At 38.4% G+C, this 14,434-nt stretch overlaps 1 protein-coding gene across 19 annotated transcripts in view; it reads right to left on the bottom strand.

The window, feature by feature from the left end:
- The window catches only part of LOC5578840 (voltage-dependent L-type calcium channel subunit beta-1), a 483,469-nt gene that overhangs the window by 3,584 nt on the left and 465,451 nt on the right, over positions 1-14,434 (bottom strand). For 18 of the 19 annotated variants that reach the window (XM_021847610.1, XM_021847627.1, XM_021847620.1 and 15 more), the window contains one exon: positions 3,447-5,182. In XM_021847610.1, the coding sequence (XP_021703302.1) occupies positions 4,602-5,182 (581 nt within the window). In that variant the 3' untranslated portion in view covers positions 3,447-4,601. Of the gene's footprint in view, positions 1-3,446; positions 5,183-14,434 lie in introns of those variants that run through there. The other variant, XM_021847630.1, reaches the window with a different exon arrangement.

The raw sequence follows: 14,434 nt of genomic DNA, 5'->3' as shown, positions 1-14,434 counted from the left end.
TGTTGCACCGACGCTTATGGAAGATTAACACAGGGATCAACCAAAATCACCCGATTTAATTGGGTGGGCCGACGCAATCCTACTAAATAGGTGGATAAATCGGTATTTTAAGTAAAATCCAAGCAAGTTGACCTACTAAACATCAGATTTCCTCGGTCACCCGATTTAATCTAGCGATTAGTCAGTTGATCGCTGTGTTAAACTTCCATAAGCGTCGGTGCAACAATCGACCGATTTTTCAACCAATTTAGTCGGCTGTTGAACTGTCAAATGTTTAATGGGGTACAGTGGGGATTCGCTCGTTGGGGGTCCGCTACATGGAATGACTCGATGGTTGGATGTTCGCTGGTTGGAAAATATTCCAACAAAAAAGCACTCAAATGTCAACAGAAAATGTCAAACTGACTTTGACGTCTGAGTACCGTCGCATTGCAGTCTCCATATATAGAACAAATGCGTATGTATATGTGCGTTTCGTGACGATTTGCTCTCCAGATGCGTTAGTGTGGAGCATTTTCACCTGCTGTCAGTCGTTCCAACTAACGGATCGGATTCGCTAGATGGAAGGCAGTCGTGTTCCAACCAGCGAATCCCCGCTGTACAATCAAAAAATCTCGCAAACTGTCATTGGCCTTAGCTTAGGTGACCCATTTCGCATAATGACGTTTCGCACAAGAACATTTGGCATAACGGACGTTTAGCATGAACCAGTAATTCTCGTTATGTCAAACGTCTTTATGCGAAATGGGCCATCCCCGGTCTTAGTGTGGAGAGAGGCCTCTCCCTTGCCAATTGAATTGAGAGCCAAAAGGGTCTAGCCTTGGGCCAAGACACGCTTACAAAATTCAATTTGGCCTATAAAAAATAACCCATGCTTGCTTGAAAATCGGAAATGGGCCAAGCATTTAAACTCATAATTTTTTTCCACATTTTTGGCAGTTTTCAGAATAAAATCGATTATTAACGTGTAGTTATAGTAAAGCGTCACTCAACCAGCAAGAAATCACATTGATTAATTTGAGCACTGAGAAATAGGAATTGAAAATCAGGTAAACAATATTCACATCGAATTTTCTCAGAATCAACAATCTGAAGATTGGCCCTATTGAATTGTTACGCGAGAGATGTTCAAATTGCCAGCAACACCACCGTACAACTGTCTGCAATGATCAAACAGATAGAGCGGTCTGGGAATCATCATCATGATCCAATAACGATCACAACATCTATAGAGCACTGCATATGACGAGCCTAACCTCACTTATTTGACAGCTGCTGGTCCTGTTGTTTACGTTTCGGACTTAGTCGTTTTTTCCATCGTTTTTTCATCTTCGCATTTCTATCACCAGCATGCTGATGGTGACGATTTTCCACGGTAGGAAGATAGAATAATACGATCCGAGGGTATCTGCAGTGGATTTGACCTCTCCTCGCAGCAAACTTTCACGAAATTAAGAATGATTCGAAAAAAGTACTAAGTCCAAACTGTAAACAACAGGACCAGTACCTGTCAAAATTGATGCGTGACGTCACAGTGCAGTGGAGTATTACCAACCATCAACGATCAGAACGGTTCCAACGATAAGAAGTGTAGTCTGCTTGTTTATTATCAAAACGTCGGTGGAATCAACACTCGCGTTTGTGATTATCGCTTCACGAGTTAGGCTACGACGTTTACGCTTTTACTGGAACATGGTTGAATAGTGATAAACGATATCCAGTCAGATTTTTAGCGATACATGCAACGTTTTTCGTTTGGATTGCAATCTCTAAATTAGCTTGAAAAACTCAGGTGGAGGAGTATTATAGGCCATAAAGGCCAACATGTACGTGAGCTTAAATGAGAAACTGTATTTTTCACATCAACGGAAAATTTAACAGAAACTGCATCATAATCTCAAAGCATTTTGAAATCACGTCAACGAAGTGCGGAAGGAATCTGGTCTGCCAACAACCATTTTCGAAGACAGCGTTTAGGAATCGTCTACAGAAGGCATCTGTAATCTCTTAGTAAGTTTTCGAGCGTCTTTACATGGGAATCTCTGGACGAACAACAAGTTGGCTTAGCAGCGAACAATGATTCAGTTGGTGATCACCCATTCGTTGTTTCAGAACTTGTCTGCAAGAATTGCTCTGCTTTGAAGGCATCGTAGCCGTGCGGTTAGTGTCACCAAGGCATTTAGCCGCATCGTGCTAAGAAGTGTGGCTTCGATTCCCGCCTCAGACCAAAAAACTTTCGACAAGAATGTTTGCCGACTGTGCCACTGGGCGCTACATGCTAGTCCGTTGTCTATGTGATCAGTGGTGCTTCCTTCCAAGGGAAAATAGCCCACTGGAAGTAATAAAGTGAAGCGTCTTAAAAAAAATTGCTCTAGTCCGGATTGAATTTCTGAAATAATTTTGAAGAATTGCTTCAGCATTCTGTTCGTGCTTCTATCGCAACTGTTCATTAGAGTGCGGCTTATTTTTTAAAAGTTCTCAAAACCAAAAATTCGTGTGCTCTTATGAAATCACATTAAAAGAGAAACCTCATAGTTTGAGCTAAAAATATTAAGATTTAGAGGTGGTGCAAGCGTTTTGAAGGTGAATTTGAGCATAACTTCATAAATACTTAACCGATTTTATATCTTTTTACATGCTTTTGAAGCTAATATAATTGTTTTCAAACTGTTCATACAACATATTTCATTAAAAAATTGTTTTGACCATGTTTTTTTTTAACAAAAACTGCAAAAAATATGTTTTTTTAACGAAAAATGCCAGTTTTTTGTTAAATTTTTTTGCCTGGTAAACAATATCTCTAAAGCTGTAACAGAGTTTTCTCATTTGTTAAACCTTTAAAAAGGACTTTGCAATAATTTTGCAATAGACATATTTTTGCGCATGTTAAAAATATATGCACTATTCAACTCGTAATTAAAACAAAATGCTTCTGAAACTTAAGTTTTAAAGAAAAAATGCAATTTCCGGTAAAAAAAACATAAATAGTCAAAGAAAAAAGATTTTTTCGTTAAAAAATCGTGTTTTTGGGTTAGTTTTTGTTAAATAACCAGTCAAAACCATTTTTTAGGAAGTTGTGTTGTATGAACAGTTAACAGACAATCAATCTTCAGGCCAATTCTCCACAAGACCAAAATATATATTATTAACGAATTTCTATCTAATGTACTAATCCAAACTTTCAAGAAAAATGCATGTTGCGTTGATCGTAAATATAGTTTATCGATATCCTTGAAAAAGTCCGGAAGACACTTCCGGAAAAAAATATAGATGTGTCTCTTCAGAAAAGATTCGTGACGATTTCGGTAGAGATATTTCTAATTAAACTATGAAGACAATTTTGCAGTTGTCGGCAGAACTTCCCCACATTTATTTTAAAGAACGCTGGAGAAGTTCGCAAACGATTTTGTGAAACACCTTGCAAATAGGTCAGTTTCACCTTGTAATTATGGATTAGATCAAAAAGTGGTAAGCTTGTGAAGAAATACCCTTTGTTCCAAAATTGAAAATTTAAACTTGGCAAAAGAAACCCGAATGTATCAACACACCAGCTTTTCAAAATGATTATCAGTCATTGAGGAATCGAATGAAACTGGTGAGAGATCATTACACATATTGTTACTACAATGTATTTAGCATATTATGATTCTGGCACGGTCGTGGCATCACAATAGTGAATCGGTCCGGCAGTTATCGCGATACAGTTCGTTTCGCACAGCAACCAAAGGGCGATCTAATATTGGAAATGTAGCTAATAGGGATCATAGAGCTAAACTAAACCAAACTATAATCTTCCCAACAGAGTCAATCTGCCTGCGCGTTCCTAAAGACAAAATGGATAAGTTCAGTACTCTCCTTCCGAAAAATTGAGCGTCTATTTTGGAATAATCATATCTACCATCTTTCGTTTTCAGTATAGCCTAGTGATTGTATGCAACAACGTCTTTTAAACTTTGCCCAAACTTTCGGAAGCGAGCGAACTAGACTTTCCAACACCAATTCTTTGAGCGAATCGACAAAAGCAGACACACACCGTTGGGAAGTTCACGCTAAGAATCTAACCAGGAAAGTGGAAGAATTTGGACATTTGGATTGAAAATGATGATGAAAGCGGTATTATATAGAAATGAGTATTTTCCTTCTTTTTTTGTACAATAGGAATGGATCAGGATGATTCAACGAACGACGGCGATTTCTGCATTGTTTGTTACGCTCTTTCACTCTCAAAATAATTCGCTTGTCTGATGTGGGTTTGTCTGTCCATGTGTTTGTGTGCTTGGTTTCCGTGTACGTGTGCTCTATTTACTTCTGCCCCGTATGTGTGTGTGAGTCTTTCTTTATATTACAGTTTTGCTCATGTTTGATTCTACGTTCGTTCCTACAGTTATCAGCCGAGTATTTTTTCTTACACGGACGAATCGTTCCCGAGAGAGAGCAATGGAAGCGTGTTCTTGTGTGTGTTTCGTGTGTCGTATCGTATCGCCAACCGTGCTTCAGTAGAACTCGTCATACTCGAAGCCGTCGTCCTCTTCGCTGTCTGGGACGAGCTTCTCCTCGTCTACTGATTCATCATCCTGATCCCATCCCTATATCCACGATTCCTACATGGCGTTCAATACTCTTCTATTATTACCGCCTCCCCGGTGAGGGCTGTAGTCGTCGCGGTCCCGTCCATCCGTTCGCTCCATACCTCGGCGGACCGACTGCGACGACGGTGGCGCCACCAATTGCTGTGGCTGTGCGATCGGATAGCGAGGATCCCCCCGCATCAGGTCACCCCTCGTGTCTCGTATCAGCTCGCGATCGTGATCGAGCATATCGCTGTTGTGTCTATTGCTACTACTGCTGGCTACGTTCACCCCACCGGATATATGTACCCTACTGTCCCGTTCCCGTAGATCCCGTATGTCCCGACTGTCACCCCGTACCATTCCGCCGCCACCGCCTCCCCCAGTTCCTCCTCCACCGCCATAATCCGAGGGTCCGTAGTTCCGTTCGTTCAGTAGATCGTCGTCGTTGATGTCGTAGTGTAGCTGCATGTCTCGTTCACGGGCGTGCAATCGCTCCCGATCTCTGTCCCGGTCCCGTTCGTACCGATGGTCCATCCGGTCCCGGTCACGGTTCTCGTGGCGATTGGAGGCTGGTCGTCTACTACTATTACTATTGTGATGATATGATGCACCTGCGGACGGGACAATACATGATCAAGGTTAGATAGGCCTGTCGGTGGAGTTTCTCCGGGATGGTCGAGAATATACAGTCCAACCGGACACCGAGTCGTAGTTTGCGGTAGTCCTGGCGGATTTGGTAGATATGGCACTCACACAAACAAATTTTCAACTCTTTTTCGTTGTTTTTTTTTATTTGGGTAATGCTAACTGAAAGTGCAATCGTGAATCAACAAAACGCATGCAATGATGAAAATTCTAGCTAATGAAATAAAAATCAAGCGAAAACACGCATTAGTAACTACATTTTTGAGACTACAATGTATTTTTTTTATTTAAAAAAAAGTGGAAAATTAAGGGGGCAGGTACCGTTATCAATTTCAGAATTTTCTTGAGCAGTTTTTAGCGTTCAAAACCAATGATTTTAAATGAAAATGTGTTCACTGTCACTGCCTCCAACCAAAATGCATTGAACATGTTTTCATCGAATATTTTTCCGTTTTGAACCGAAAAACTGCATTTGAAACTTCAATGATGATGATGATTGCGATGGCGGTTAAACGTTAGGGTTAATCGACGGTTAAACATACTCAGGATAATCGAGGCTAAAATTCCGGATATACGAAAACCGGATAATCAAGTCGCCGGATAATCGAGTTTCCGGATAATCGAGTCCGACCTGCATATGCTAAAACTAGAGGTTGGTCGTTTCGGTTTTCTCAAATTGGGGGTCCCCGAAAAGACCACCCTCATATACCGCATATACTTGCGATCAGTGACAAAAAATTGGAATTCTAACGATGTGTGCCGATGGCGGCCTGGTAATCAGAAAACCATTATTCTTTAAAATATATCAAGGTAAATTGCTTACTTTCTGGCGTATTAAGTAGCTCATTTCCCAAGTTTAATTTTGCAATTTAATGATCAAATACAAGGGTTGTAAGAATTTCAACATGATTTTTTGATACTAAGGATCGAAATTTAGTAGATAAAGTTTTTTTTTATTTTCATTCCATTTTAGGTCCACGAAAGAATAGTTTTCGAAATTCACTCTCAAACTTTTTTCAAGATAATTTCAAGAGATAGCACAATACAATGCTCTACAATATTATTATGAAACTTAGTGTTTTAATGTTAACAAATTTCTATAATGAAAATTCAAGGTAATTAAAAGGCCGAGCTTTTCTGTAAAGTTAAATTATTGCCTATATGCTTAACAAAATGGCACGATAAACATCTACAGTCTTCTTGTTCGCGCTAAGAATAATTTATTATTTTTGAATGTATTATAAAATATTCGACTGTACCGTTTTGATTCATATTACGGACACTTAAGGCCTCAGTGAAGTATAACCCAGCATGGACCATACAAAACAAATCATTCTGTATGATTTTTTAGCGTTATCGAGCGTCGGAAGCCCTTAACTTTCGGATGGTGGGTAAAGAATGCGCGTCCGCAACTTGAATAATTTTAAATAAATCAAAACGTGTGGCCTTTTTATGATTCTTAATCCGGACGCTCCCTCACTTTTGCCTCATATTCCGGACGCTTTGATTGGAATTACGGACAGCTCATGATAATCATTAATGGAACAGTCAAATCATCATTTGAAATCGTTCAACCACTTAAGAGACGTCTAAGTTAGTTGGGCATTATAAATTTGCAATGATATTTATGGAAAAAACCTAATAAAACGAGCCTCGAAAATGAAAACTTTTGGACGGCGGAAATTGAAACATTTCGTGTGAAATGTTTCCCATACAGTCCGGAATTTGAAGCTGTCCGTAATATGAATCAAAACGGTAATTGAATGAGAATCTCAAAAAGTTGAAAAAACAAAACTGTTTTCTAAGTAAAATAAAGGAATAATTTGAAACACATTTAATGGAGAGCATAAAAAACCCCTTCACAAAAGTTTCTTAATATACACATTAAAATATGCTTATTCAAGTAGTGGAAGAAGTTTCTGATTTCACTTGCGCTATTTTGAAATGTTACGCTTAAAGAAGTCGATGGAAAAACTACAAAAACGCTTATACCTTTCCATAGGAAAATTTTAGAGTGGTGACGTCTTCCGAGAAAATGTGTATTTTGCTCATATATAAAACTGTTTAGAACTTAACTGCCCATAAATGCATACCAGTCCCACTAGCAAAACAACGCACCTAAGAAAAACGCGATAGAAGTCGTGAACACTTTTTAGCTCTATTTACTAAAATTAAGTTGAAAAAAACGATGTTTTCGCACATAAATTTGCACTCAAATGGTGCAATGAATTATTGATTACAGTATTACATACATTTTGTTTATTAATTTTCTCAAATAATCAGTTAATTTGCGGGAAAATGTACGCGTGATTGATATGCGTTTATTTGCTCTTGAATGTACGAGAATAAACGCATAACGGTATCAGTGCTTACTATGATGCATCGGTCTTCACATGTGAATTATTGTTGTTTTGACAGTTTAGTGTCCACATTAAAACTCGCGGAAATGTTTGCTCTCGATTATTTGAAAAGTTGTGTTACTTCTGCTAGTTCCGAGGAAGAGTGCAGGATATTGGCCGATGGCGACCCGTTGGACAATGACGCGGGCTCTGAAGACAACTTCGCTGGCTTCAACAATAAGGACGGCTGTGACCGCAATGCTGGTGGCGACGACACCTTTCAGTTTCCACCGAAGGCGTACCCTGAACATTGGGTAAGCTATTTGAAATATTTGGAGGACACCGAATATGCGACGGGGACTGATGAAATGGACTCAGACGGAAGTTATACGGCCATTGATGAACTCGCCAAAAACGCAAGAGAACAAAAAAAGAATTGAAAACGAGATACACCGTCACCAATAAGCGCCATTCATCACACCAAGTAATGCTTGTCGATTATGGGTGTATAATGAACTGCGGGCTTAACATCTCGAAGGACCACCGTATTCGTCTCAACACGGTGCTCTGGGCATTGGATTCACGAGAGCAAACCAGCTATATTTGCCAGTGCGTGAAACAAGTGGATGTTCAAAGACGGCGGCATCGCTACAAGTACAAAAAAAAAATCACACGCTTATGATCTGTGAATATCTGCAAGATTTAATTAAGATTTATGTTTCGACAAATTGAACTCTAAAAAGTTGTAGCATTAAGGGGACGAAATGTGGGTAAATATATTTCCCTTACTTGACTTCCTTATTAACACAATTGCTCGCGAGTCCTTATCACACAAGTCGCGAGACTGACATGCGTTTATTAGTAACGTGGGACAGACCAAGTTCGATGTTGTTTTTCACATTTCTAGAACAAACGTACTGTTTTCTTATAATACCATGAAAGTACATACAATTTAATGAAGTTTTCCGTAACTAACTAAAAATTGACGAAAACTCACGGGGGACTGTTTTGCATTTATGGGTAGTTGATAGGTCTATGAAATTGATATTTTCGTTAGTACTGAGGAAAAATCGATTTTTGACCCTAAAATTCTAAAGTTACCTTTGAATTATGTTCTGCAAAGTTGTTATATTTTTACAATCTACAATATTTTAAAACATTTTATTTTGCTATCTTTTGAAATAAAAAATGGTAGTGAATTCCGAAAACTATGTTTTTTGGCGCATAGAACACTTTCGCCTGTAACGCGCCTTGACCAGACAAACAAATGTTCAGAAGACACTTGTATTTTTCAAGTTATCAATTCATTCCACATAATTTCGTTCCGTGGACCAAAGTGCAATGTGTTATTTTCAATTTGTAAGCAATGATTTTGTCGAAACTTGTTTTTTCCAAGTTCTGAATTCCTAAAGATAATACATAAAAAAGTTATGAAATGATGATCAAGATTTCTCCGGGTTAACGATACCGAAAGTAATTTTCGGATAGAAGCCATGAAGTCATAAAATCATAATAGAAACGATAAACAAGATACTGTCGCTCAATATTGTCAATTTATACATGTAACTAAAGCTGGATTTGATGTTATTTCAGACGAATCAGGAAACAAACATAGATGAAACTCAACACTAGGCGTACTGCCCATAAAGGCATAACTGTCCCATATGGAAAAAGAAGGTACTGAGAAAATGCTACTGAAAGTTTGAAGTTTGTCGTCTCATACAAATATTCATAATTTTCTACATACCATATTCATTGATCACAACCACTCAAATAACTCATATTGCTTCTGTTGATCAGCGAACAATATGAACTTGAACGAAATTACCATTTTGCAGTTATTGTTTGGGTTGGCAGTTCATATAGACTGTTATGCCTTTAATTTTCAATACGGGACTGCATCAACTTCATATTTTTTCACAACATTTCCAAACGAAGTGTGTAGATTTTTATATACATAGTAAAATATAGATTAAAACATGGATATTGCGACGAAAAAAGGTGTATGCTCGAAAATCAATATGGGACAGTTATGCTTTTATGGGCAGCATACAACTGCCTAAACTTGATAAAATGATCTCAGTGTTGCTGTTAATATCTGTTTTTTTTATCGTATATTAACAAATTAACCAGATGACTAGCTAATGACTGGCCTTGGCCAGGGCCTTTCGTTATTGATTAAATATTGCACGGGAAGAAATCAGAATTCCAAAATCATGATTATGACTCATAATATTATCACAGAGAACAGACATGGAGGCTCGAACAAAATTTCATCTGAACCATGTATAAAGGTTCGAATCAACCATCAGCGCCGCCAACGCAGACAGCCCGACATACAAACTCGTTTCGACAACACGATTTGTAGCGTTCTCAATCTAACGACAGCGCCACGTAACAGGAGCATAACGACACACTTTGAAATGACCAGTACAATGGTTTACACACGCTGACGAGAAAAGATGAACGTCTGTTCTCTGTGATATTATGATTCCAGTGTGTTTTCATCTTACCGGAATAAGCATCAGCAAATATGGCCAAACGATGGTACTTTAGAAATGGTCACCAGGAGAAATATTTTCCAAAGACTTTCTCCACTGGGATGGAAGATATTTTCAATATTGAATTTTCAGTCACGTACTATTCATGACTCTTAACAGCACTAATCATGATTATGGCTTCAGGAATCAGGATTTGTCATCACTATATCAAGCTCTAACCAATTCATGAATTTCATAGCTTGTAAATCATAAGTAGATGAAAAAACCGAATTTAGTACTATACCATTTAATCCTACTAGAGTTTGTATCCTTTGACAGATACGCGTATTTCGAGTCTAGTACACGACACTGAAGACGGCCTTACAGTTGAGGTCGAAATACGCGTATCTGTCAAAGGATACAAACTCTAGTAGAATTAAATGGTACAGTACTAAATTCGGTTTTTTCATCTACTTATAGGTATTCTACTAAGCAGCTCGAAGATTTATTATTATAAATCATGATTTTACAATCAGATTTCATCCGTGTATTTCTGGCATTTCTGAAGTAATTTCATAAAGTTTGTGCAGGCGCATGATTAGTTTTTTACTCTTTTGTAATGTTATCTTCATAGGGAGTGACCTATGAACATGATCAATGCCAGACTGAAGTATCAACAAAGGTAGGGGACACTTCCCTGCAGAAAAGCTGGGAAGAATTTGCATTCCTTTGACACAATTCTATTCACTTTCTATTCCGGGTAGGTATTAGGTAGTTATTTCCGGTACCAGATTCAAGAAAACAACCGATATGATTGCACATTGGAGCTCCTTGATAGACGCTGCCGATCGAAGGCGATCTTAATTTGTGATTATCTGCCTTTCGCAGTCTAAAATTAATCTTCTTCGGATTGATAAGCACAGAAATTCAGAGAAATGCACTGCATGTTGTATTCATTGGAATTTTTAATGGATTCAAAGGAGTTTGAGGACCCGAGGAAGTAGAGGCTCATGAAGACTTTCAAGCTTTATATAGAACTAGTGGTCCCGGCAAACTTCGTTCTGCCATCAAGTAGGCTATTGTAAAATGCCACGAAACGTCCCATAAAAAAGACAGTTCCATCCACTCTTGTCTTTTCGATGTGCCCGGTGAATATCTTGAGCTTTTTATGTACACAAACACGTCGGAGCACTTCAGGAACATAAATATGCAAAATTGTTCAAAATCCGATAGCCCGTTCTCTATCCATTTCGTGACCTACAAACACCATTCCATTTTTATTTATATAGAAGATAGATTATATAGATTACCCAAGGCTTTTAAGATGTTTTCAAGAGGACTCCAAAAATGTTCAAATCGTTTTAAGATGCTCGTTTGGTTCGAAGTTTCACAACGATTTTTCAAATGAACTTAAGTGTTTTAAGGCGAAGTAGGTCGTCATTTCAATTTGTACGCATCGTTGATGTTTGTTGCTAAATCATGTCACAAATTCCAAATAATCAAAACTAATTGGTTTTGAACTGACGCATCTGAGATAGTTTCTGCATGTCCGCGCATAAAGTGATACTTTTCCGGATCAATATGAACTATGAGAACTGAGTTTTATCACTTTGAAATTGCGAGCTGCAATGACAACATGACTGCCAAAACGAATGACGGCCTACTTAGCCTGGAGAGGTACCTGAGTGCAAAGGTTATCATATTTAATTTTTTACCGGCATAGGTACCGTAAGGGAACGGCGAGAGAAATTGGATTAGATGTTGTAGAGAGCATACCATACGAAAAAGTATTACTGGAAACGTCCTTCTTTCTGGTTAATGTCCCCTATGGAAACGGCTTGGCGTGTTGTTCGAATAACACAACGAAGACAGCCAAAAAGAAAGAGGTTTCAATTGCCCCAATACTGTTTGGCGATCAAGTAGATTCTTTCGATCGGTGGCTTATATTTGGGGATTCATTTCAAGTAACACTGCTTCATATGGTATGCCCTCTTCAATCCTATTTCTCTCGCCGTTCCCTCACGGTACCTATCCATTTAGTATTCATTGCTTTCTCATCCAAGCTCCCTCTTACTCTGAGCAAAATAGACCGATACGCCGGTAAAAAAATTAGAGGTACCTAAGATAATTCTAGAGCTTTTCATGGATTCCTTAGTGGTTTCAGCGTTTCCTAGGGAGAAGTTTCCAATAGTTCCCAAGAAGTCGATTTGCTTGAACCCCTGAGAAGTCCTTATAAATACCTTGGATGACAAGTAACATAAATAGATGAATAACAGTTTATTCAGAAAAAATATGCTGGAGAGCGATTTTGTCTCACAGGTTGATATATAGTTAATATATAAGGTCAATTTCGTATATTAGTCCCATGTGTGTTGGATTTTCTATTCATGCTTTTATGGTTAATACAGGCCTCTAAAGTTGACTATTTTGTACACTACCCGTCATAAATACGGACTCACTAAAATAAGTATTGCAACACTCAGCTGAATATTGAATCACCCTGAAAAGTTTAGCATCACCTCAAAACAGATAATTTCACATTGCTATATCTCGAGATCCTTACGACTTGCAAAGAAGCGATCTTCAGCAAAGTTGTTCAGGGGATCAAGGGCATCCGGAAAGCGAACAGTTTAGTTCGCGATTTTGCCGTTAGGTGGCGCTAGTGAGCATTTGAAACTAGTTCTAGCATATGATCCATAAGAGATAGAAAGTTCGGGTCTTGGGTTTAGTTCGCAATTTTGCCGCTAGTTGGCACTAGTGAGCATGTTAAATTGAGCATTTCAAACTAGTACTAGTTTATGATTCACAAGAGATAGAAAGTCCGAGTCTTCAGCAAAGATGTTCAGGGGATCAAGGACATCCGGGAAGGAAACAGTTTAGTTCGCGACTTTGCCGCTACGTGGCGCAAGTGATCATGTAAAATTGAGCATTTGAAACTAGTTCTAGCTTGTGATCCATAAGAGATAGAAAGTTCGGGTCTTCGGCAAAGTTGCTCAAAATTGACATTCGTTTTCCGGATGTCCTTGAACCCCTGAGCAACTTTGCCGAAGACCCGAACTTTCTAACTCTTATGAATCACAAGTTAGAACTAGTTTCAAATGCTCAATTTTACATGCTCACTAGCGCCACCTAGCGGCAAAATTGCGAACTAAATTGATCGCTTTCCGGATGTCCTTGAACCCCTGAGCAACTTTGCCCAAGACCCGAACTTTCTATCTCTTATGGATCACAAGCTAGAACTAGTTTGAAATGCTCAATTTTGCATGCTCACTAGCGCCACCTAGCCGTGAAATCACGAACTAAACTGTTCGCCTTCCGGATGTCCTTGATCCCCTGAACATCTTTGCTGAAGACTCGGACTTTCTATTTCTTGTGAATCATAAACTAGTACTAGTTTGAAATGCTCAATTTAACATGTATGTATGTGTCTTAGTGTACTTTATGCTTGCCAGTACTAGTTCCTACAAGGGAATCTCTTAAAATCAACAGTTACCTCTAAGAACCCATGTAATCCCCATAGATTGCCAATAGATACCTTTGGAGAACCTCTCATTCAGGACTCCGAAATACTTTGGGACCCTTCATAACTCCTTAAATCACTTTGTCTACTTTATCATTTAGGATACACATGTTACAGAATCCAAAAAAACGAGACTTCGTTTTATGAAACTGATACAATTTACGAACCCCGTCAGTTTGTGAATAGAAGCTGTAGAGTAAGGTGGGGCAAAAGTTCGACCTTAGTGGTATATTCAAAGTTTCCAGGAAAACAATAGCAGTTAAAACAAAACAAATACCATACAGTGAACCTTCAATATTTTGACTATAGTTTTGCTGAACAAACTTGTGTCAAAATATTTACCCATTTTCAGTTATGACAGTTTCAAAATTGATTGTCTTAAACGAACTTTTGCCCCACCGCTGGGGCAAGAATTCGAATCTAGTGTGGGGCAAATGTTCGCTGGCTAAACACAAAATATCGATCCTTTTATGACAGGCATACTTTACACCAGCCGTAAACTTAAGTTTGTCGAAAAATACACACTAAAATTTCATCAAAAAATTGCCCAAAATCGGATTAATATTCTCAAAAATAGCAGTTTTTCGCAAAACTAAGTGGAAATGTGAAATTTTGGTGACAGTTTTCACACGATCAAATAAAGTTAACTAAATTTGAAGATAATATGTGGATTTTAGGCAATTTGCAAATTTTTTCGTGATTTGATACATGGATCGAACTTTTGCCCCGCTGATTCGAACTTTTGCCCCACTATGGGCCAAAAATTGTTTTCAAGCATTTATGCAAAAACTAATACACCTCAAAGCAACCCATATGATAGGCCTAGAAACGCCCTAACATAAAATATTGAAAAAGATTTTATCTTCAATTGGTTGCATG

Source organism: Aedes aegypti, chromosome 2, assembly GCF_002204515.2.
Source record: "Aedes aegypti strain LVP_AGWG chromosome 2, AaegL5.0 Primary Assembly, whole genome shotgun sequence".
NCBI lineage: Eukaryota > Metazoa > Arthropoda > Insecta > Diptera > Culicidae > Aedes > Aedes aegypti.
The sequence above is the reverse complement of the archived record's forward strand: the minus strand, read 5'-3'. Positions and strand labels throughout refer to the sequence as shown.